The 8,313-nt window shown below is 28.9% G+C and overlaps 1 protein-coding gene across 1 annotated transcript; it reads left to right on the top strand.

Moving 5' to 3' along the window:
* Nucleotides 1–1,301: 1,301 nt before the first annotated feature.
* Nucleotides 1,302–2,756, top strand: LOC118062743 (myb-related protein 315). The gene is given in 4 exon segments (XM_035076580.2): nt 1,302–1,605; nt 1,720–1,849; nt 2,019–2,403; nt 2,405–2,756. Coding segments are annotated over 4 exon segments (861 nt in total). The 5' UTR covers nt 1,302–1,472; the 3' UTR covers nt 2,618–2,756.
* Nucleotides 2,757–8,313: the final 5,557 nt, after the last annotated feature.

Raw genomic sequence — 8,313 nt, 5'->3', positions numbered from 1 at the left:
GAAAACCATCATTCCATAAAAAAAAAGATCTTTTACAAGTATTAGCCATAAGTCAACTTAGCCTAACAAATACGAAATATAAGCTACCAACCATCTTGATTAAGAAGAATGAATGAAATTAATATAACCAACTGATTAACCGATTATCCAACCTAAGAGTTATATTTTTTTTGATGTTCATCAGTTGTATACCAAAAATAATTAAAAAATAAATAAATTAGTGACCACGGAATTATCACCTCAAAGTATTAGTTAAGGAGAAACAAGAAACACATTTTTAAGGTGAAAGTTAGGTAAGTTGTATCAATTTTATAAATCATTAATTTGTTTGAATCCAGAATTTATAATCTCAAACCTTTTTCTCTCATGGAAAACAGATAAAGTTTCTTAAAATGCATAAAGTACTCTTCACTCTTGGATACTTGTAATGATCACTGGACAACTTATAGGCTAATTGCCATTGGTTGCGATTTCCTTTTTTCTGGATTTTCGGCAGAGTACAAAAGAACCTTAAATCTAATTGGATATGCAAGCAAGAGATCCATCTCTCAAGTTGAAGGTGTTGGGCATGAATAATATTGCCACTTCTTGTTAAATATATTAAAAGGCGATCTATATATTAAGCATCTAATTAAGGTAATAATGTCGTTGTTCTTCGTTCTTAAGTATTATCTATGAAGAGTTCAAAACATAACTAAAGATTCAATCAATGGACTTGTATATAATATATAGTGTCTTATTACTATTGTCACTTGCGTAGTTTTCTCATTAGATTAGTTTAAAACAAGCAAACATTGACCACCGAAGGTAACCATGTCTTGTTTGCCAATCTACCTATACTGGTAAAGGTCAAGGTTGCAAGTTGCAGCTCGAGGAATCCATCAATGAAATTTTATGACACTTTCACATTAAGAAGAAGGAATCTCTCTCTCTCTCTCTCTCTCTCTCTCTCTAAGATGAAATGAGTTGCCCCCAACGACAAAAAATGGCCAGCTTTTAAGGGGCCGGATAATCCTTCAAGTCTTGTTAAGTCTTGTTATTTTTTAGGGCTTAACCAAATTAAAACCCAATATTAGAAGACTTTAGCATCAAAATTAATTAATTTTGTCAACGAAGACGACCCACGTCTGGTTCTTCTTTCCTGTACAGTTTTTCATGCTCATCAAGACCCTTTCCATTGTCTCCTATAAGGGTGGCGCTGGTGGCCATTTTATAATTATACACACCCTCCATTCTTTTTAAGAGCTCTCAACTCCTATATGCTTTTCCATTCAATCATTTCTCTCCCCCTCAAACAACATCCTTCTTTTTTTTATGTCTGAATGAACTGGCAGCATCTTTTCTTGGATTATAAGTTTCTATTTATAAAGGGTGGTGTCCCTTTCACTTTTTAGCTCTCGAGTTATTTCTCAAGCGTCAAGACTAGCTTCCTAGCTTAGCTTAGCTTTGATCATCACTTCAGGTTGGCAAAAATGGGAAGGCAACCTTGCTGCGATAAGGTTGGATTAAAAAGAGGTCCATGGACAATTGAGGAAGATCATAAGCTCACGAACTTTATCCTCAACAATGGTATTCAATGCTGGCGAATGGTTCCTAAGCTTGCAGGTGTGCATCTCTTTCCTTTTCTTTTCTTCGTTTCAAGCATAGCGCTGATGCATTTACCAACTTCATCATAGCTTTAACTAAAATGGTAGCATTTTGGTGGCATGGTTGTTGAAGGTTTGCTAAGATGTGGAAAAAGCTGTAGACTAAGATGGATTAATTATCTGCGACCGGATCTAAAGAGAGGTGGTTTTACAAAAATGGAAGACAATCAGATTATCCAGCTTCATTCACGTCTTGGCAACAGGTATAATATTAATGCTTTCTTGTTTTTCGCTTTCCCTCAAGATTACTTTCAAGAAACTTTAATGCAGGGTCATTAATTAATTATTACGACAGTTACTTGTTGATGGATTTTTTTTTATTATTTTCTTGTTTAATTACTAAGACGTTTGGGAACACTTAATTTTGTGTAGGTGGTCTAAGATTGCTTCACATTTTCCGGGCCGCACAGACAATGAAATCAAGAACCATTGGAACACTCGAATTAAGAAGAAATTGAAGGTTCTTGGTTTAGACCCCGTGACCCACAACCCCATTCAACAGACAGAGAAGGATGTTAGTGGTGAGGAGGAGGAGGAGACAATTCAAGAATCTGTTTCACTAAAAGAACAAGAGGAAAGCTTGGAAGTCAAGTCAGAGGATCGTGACCAAGCCAAGAGTGATCTTGTACAAGAAAGAGATCAGAAACTTGAGCAAGATGAATTTAAGATATTGGATGAAACTGATGAAACTGATCTTCTGAAGAGCTATGAAATGTTGTGTGGGAGCTTGGATGTGGGCTCATGGATTAATCAAGAAAACCAACACATCTACTTCTTATAGTTCTCAAGAATCCAATAACCTTTCAGCTGGAGAATTCCATTCCATTCAAGAACACTCTGTAAGTCAATGGATTGAGAGTGTGGACTCTTTTCTCTCATGGGACAGCTTCACTCATCTAGATGAAGATCTTTTCTTCCTGGAAAATAGCCAATGTAATTACATGAAGCATTCGGTCCCCAAGCGCCTCTAATCTCATTATCACTCCAGCATTTAACTCCCATAAAAGTTAATCAGACGGTGTTAGTGATTTGAGTGCTTCTTTATTTAATATGAATTAAACCATTTATTTTAAACAACTCAAGTTGTTCTTATTCTTTGCCTTTTCCTTTCCTTCTTTCTGATGATGAAAAATTTAGTGCAATATGTTCTGTACATTATTGTTTTCTTGTTCTTTCGCCGTCACAGGGACATCTGAGCTTTGCAAAAAGCTTGATCCTTGCCCGTAGTTGTTATGAGCTATGTTAATTACTTTTTTCTTGTCTCCTATACATGCATGCAACTGTAATAAAACTATCATTGGAGTCATATATAGTTCTCATTAAATGTAATTCTAAAAGTTTCTATGGGGTTGGATTTAATTACTTTTCCTCTTTTTTTTTAGAATTAAATTCTTCTTTTGCTGGATTTAATGATTATCATCCTATCATTGATTATTATTGAGCCTCATAACCAATCCCATCGTGGATAGTTTGCTTAAAAACCAATTGAAAAGAGATTTAATCTCGAGAAAAAGTTGAATTTTAAATTACCTTGATGTTAAGATTAAAAAAATTAAACCCAATACTTGAAATGATTTCTTTTTCTTGATAGTAAAAAAGGGTCGACTTTTCGAGTTCATTTAAAATTTAAAGTTTAAAATCCTATCATTATCATCTACAAAACGAAAGCAAAGTCAGATTTGTTAACAATATATTTTTTATATAAATAAATTTTTTGTTGAAGCAATAATTCTTTGACTTCTACTTTGTCTAATTACATAATTTCTTGCAACTAATTAAACTAAGTTAGATTTGTGAGTTCACAACTACGATAGAAAGCAACCCTGCAAGCTTTCATATTTGGTATAAATTCAATGCTTGATTGCTACGTGAGAAAATTTATTTAATGGCAACATGATATATACAAATCCTCTTCATTCTGAAAATGAAAATTTATACCATACATATTCCTCTAAAAACTTGTGTAAATTTCTCATGGAGGTCCTATATTCATGCTAGTGGATGCCGTATGTGAAGAAAATATAAAAAGAATCGGTCCCATTTCAAAAGAGAGTCATGAAAACTAGTTTTTGTTTTTATTTTTGACTTACTTGAGCATTGTAAGGCTTGATCTTCGCAGAAAATATTTATAGGCAAGTAGATAGAAGGAATCAAATCAATCATTATATACATGATGCATGGTAATGCTTTGTTTTTTATGTATCGTTTTCACCATACACTAAACTATAGCCAGTTTAATTACTGATAATAGAATAATTCGTGGACTTTCTCTAATTAAGATTAACAAATTGAACTGCCTGAACCAAATTTCTACGTGATTTTTAGTTGTTTCACCTTTGTAAACATGTCGGGGCCAAGATAACTGGAGAATAGATCGTGCTGAGCACTGAATCATGCAAGATCTTGAAGTGTTCTTGAGACTAACATGTGCATGCATCCTATGCATAGAGATCAAGGGATTTTATATATAGAATCTGGCAAATCAAATCTACCTCTGGAGGGAAAAAGAGCCTGCCCCACGTTATATGCTGATACGATCTCTGGCCAGCTTTATAATTGATTAAGTTAATCATAAATTTGATTCCTTTGTTTTCTGTCTCAAGAACTTGAGAGGTTAAGGAGGAAACAAGGAGTGCTAATTAATATTTCCTGGATTTAGTTATAATTAGCAGTTCCGAATGGCTAATAATCTCACAGCGTGTTTGGCAGTGTGGTAAGTCTTTTCAAGTAGCTTTTCGTGCCGAGCAAATGATGCTTTTTTATTTTTAAAAAATCATTTTTGTCAAAACGATCCACAAACCGCACTTAATTTTAGAAAACAGACAAAAATATCTCAGTATATTTGCTTTTGAACAGAGCAAAATTTTAGTTCCATTAGAAGATTTTGAATCAAACTTTCTCTTTGTCAAAAAAAATTAATAAAAGTTTTTTAAATTTAAAACTTGAATAGATCTATATTATTATTTTTTTCTTAATTTTTTATTAAATAAATAAAAATAATGAGATTTAAACTCGTGATCGGGTTGTTCATCAAAACTCTAATATAATATTAAAAAATCCATTTTAATCCAATAATTTAAGTTATTAGATGAGACTCCAAGATATGATTTATGTTATTCTCTAACACTTTCTTATAATTCCTCCCATTTATAACTAAGCATTTTTTGGTGTAAAACTAAAATAATAAACTGAACTATATATCACAACTAGAACTACTAGAAAATTAACCGATATAAATGAATACATTAATAAAAATATTTTTATTTGTAAATTATAATGAATTTTTCTAATTATATGGTTGCAACATTTATCCATAAATATCACATATTTATCGGTGAACATCACGGAAATATTTCCCGATAAATTTCCTGAAGTTAATTAATGGTTGGAGAAAGTTTTGAATTCAAATCTTATAAACCCTTACTTTACTATACGATTCACTTGTATATTAAAAAATAAAAATTAGAAAAGCGAAAGAAAATACAAATACAGTTAAAAAGGCCGCCACAAATTAAAGGAAGTTACGAACAACGAGTCGTTGCTGTCCTCCATTCCTCTATTCTTTCTTTTATACTTTAAAGGTTTCTTTACTGTTTGGTGGCTTAATGTCATCCATGTATTTTACCTTTTCTCCATCACCATATCTTTCTACTAGTTGGTGTTGCTTACGTAGTTAAAAACTAGACGTGGATGCCATGTACGCTACAGGGCTGAATTTTTTTTATGTAAAGAATATTATTCAAGTCACGCATGCATGTTTTTTTTTAAAAAAAAATCCATGATTATAAATAAGTTAGTTTTATTTTAATTAGGTAATAAAAAAATTAATAATGACAGCAAATAGATCAAATAAAAACAAAGTGATTAGGACAACTTGAAAAAAAAAATCATTTTAAAAAAAAAAAACAATAAATCTCAATTTCTAACCAATATATATGAAAGAACGAGATCATTAGGTAAAAAAATAAAAAAAATGGTATGAGTCAACCTGAGTTAGCATGATAATTAATCTATAACTCGGATAATAAGTGTCAGCCAAAACCTACGGTTCAAGTCATGAGATCAGAATAATCTTATAGGAAAAAAAAATCACAAAGTTCATTTAAAAAAATTGAATAATGAAAATGAATAAGAAAAAAAGAAAAAAAATAATGTCAATTTGCGATAACTTCTCAAATGTTTGATGAAATTATTTTTAAAAAAATCAATTATACAAAAGAATCCAAAACAAAAAAATATCAATTAAAAAAATAAATATCAAAATTGAAACAAAATGTAAATTAGAGGAGAACTACAATTTTTTTATTAAAGGGTGAGATTGATAAGAAAAATCATATCAACATAAAGATAAAAAAAAAAAAAAAAATAATCAAAAAGAATAAGAAACAAATTAAAAAACAAATTTATCACAAGTTAAGATTGAAAGATGAAATTGAAAAATAAATAAGAATTTTACAAAACAACTAAGAAAAAAAAATTAAAAATTAAAAAATAAAAATCAAAGTTGAAATCTCACTAAATATAAGAACAATTCAGAAATTTTGAATGGTCAATATGGAATTCAAGGAGATGAAAGGAAAAAAAAAAAAAAAAAACAGCAATGAAGACAAATCATCCCACCATCATTGTCACACAACACCCCATCAAGAAGAAGACACTGTTTTGACTCCAACAACAAGACGGAAGTGAATATTTGACCATCAAGAAATGACGCGTGTATTACTAAATACTGCATACTCCTCCCACACAATTTCACATGCATTATAAAAACCAAACATTATAAGTTCCTACATGTCAACTTGTAAACTTGATCAAAATTAATCAAAGATTTAAATGTACTAATGAATAAGATAACAAGAGTTAAGTGAATTTAAATGGGTATACATGTTTAAAAAAAATAAAACTTTTATTTCATATAATTTTGCTATATTTTTTGTGAGAACTTTTCCTTATTTTCTTTAAAACAAAATCATTTAATTGCTTTTAACATAAACAATTGAGACAAAGAACTAAAAAATAAAAATAATAGGTATTACTAGTTTACTTCCCACACCATTTTACGAGTTAGACTAAAAAATTTTGAACATAAAAAATGAATATCAAAAATTATAGGGGGTTCAATGATATTTCCATTAAACTAGGTCTAGCAAATCAAACTTGAAACTCCAAACTCAAGTCTTTGTCAAGTTTGGGTTTTCAGTTAAATCATATAAAAGTTATTTTGATGTGACTCAATCAATATGACGGGTTTCAAGATCAAAAAAAAATAACATAAAAAACAAAACTAGATATGTGGGTTTAAAAGCAATCTAAACGATCGTTATAAAAAGGTTTCAATTAACAAAATACAACTCACTTTCCTCTTTTATTTTTAACATTTAAACGATAATGTATTAGATCGATTTCAATCAACTCAAGTTAACTCACCAAACATATTATTCAAGTTAACATCTTTTTTTTTTTGGTGAGTTTTTCTCTCTCCTCTCTCTAACTTAGGGACTGAAATATAAATAAAATATATTTTTGGATCAAAATAAAAAATCCTCATTAATTTAGGGTCAGTCATAAATTTTCTTCATATTTTATATTTTAGTTTCACATCTCTAAATATTATGTTTTTACCATAATCTCATGCCTAATGTCTTCTAATTAGGCTATAGGAGGGTTTCATTGAAAAGAAAATTAAATTAATTAATTATATATATATATATATATATATATATATATATATATATATATATATTAGTTAAGGTGAGGTGCATGGTTTACTTCTCGAGCCTGTTTAGTATCGTGGTTGCAATTATTTTTTAAAGTGTTTTTTGCTTAGAAATATATTGAAATAATATTTTTTAAAAAAAAAATATTTCGGATATCAGTATATCAAAATGATCTAAAAATATATATAAAAAAATATTAATTTGAAGCAAATAAATTTTAAAAAAATCAAATTTTTTTCGAAAAGTATTTTTAAACCACAAAAAAAAAAAAAAACAGGCTCTTCATTCACGTCTTTTAAAAATGGATTATATCTCAATATAATAGCTTAGTCTCTAAACTACTTGATAATTTTTGTTTTGATTAGATTAGTTGATTATGGATGTGATCAATTTTTTGTGATAGTTGTTGATATTATTGTGATTGTTTTGAATTTTTATTTCTTATAATATATATATATATATATATATATAATATATGAAGAATTTTGACAAAGTTTATGATTTGAAATGTACAAACTTAATTGAAAAATATTGTTAGAAACCAAATTATATTTATTTTAAAAATATGATAACTAAAAAATTTCAATTTAATGGCCTTAGTGACTCCAACATATTAAAAGATGTGATGATAACAAAAATATAATGTATATAGATAATATTAGATTATTTACTTGTGTTATATTATGAGGTCAGATTAATTTTTTTAAATATTAAAAAATATTTAGATATTGCTAATGTATTTTCAAGAAGGAAAAAATTTAAATTATATATAAATTGATTTGATATGACTCAATCGACTTAAAAAATTCAAAGGTAACTTGGATAACAAAAAAAAAAAAAAACATAGTTTGACTTAAAATAAACTTCAAAACAACATCTTTTTAAAAAAGATATTAAAATGACAACATATTAAATTGACCCAAGTTAACCTAAGTTAACATATAAAATTC

The sequence above is a fragment of the Populus alba genome, chromosome 1 (assembly GCF_005239225.2).
Source record: "Populus alba chromosome 1, ASM523922v2, whole genome shotgun sequence".
Lineage (NCBI taxonomy): Eukaryota > Viridiplantae > Streptophyta > Magnoliopsida > Malpighiales > Salicaceae > Populus > Populus alba.
The sequence above is the reverse complement of the archived record's forward strand: the minus strand, read 5'-3'. Positions and strand labels throughout refer to the sequence as shown.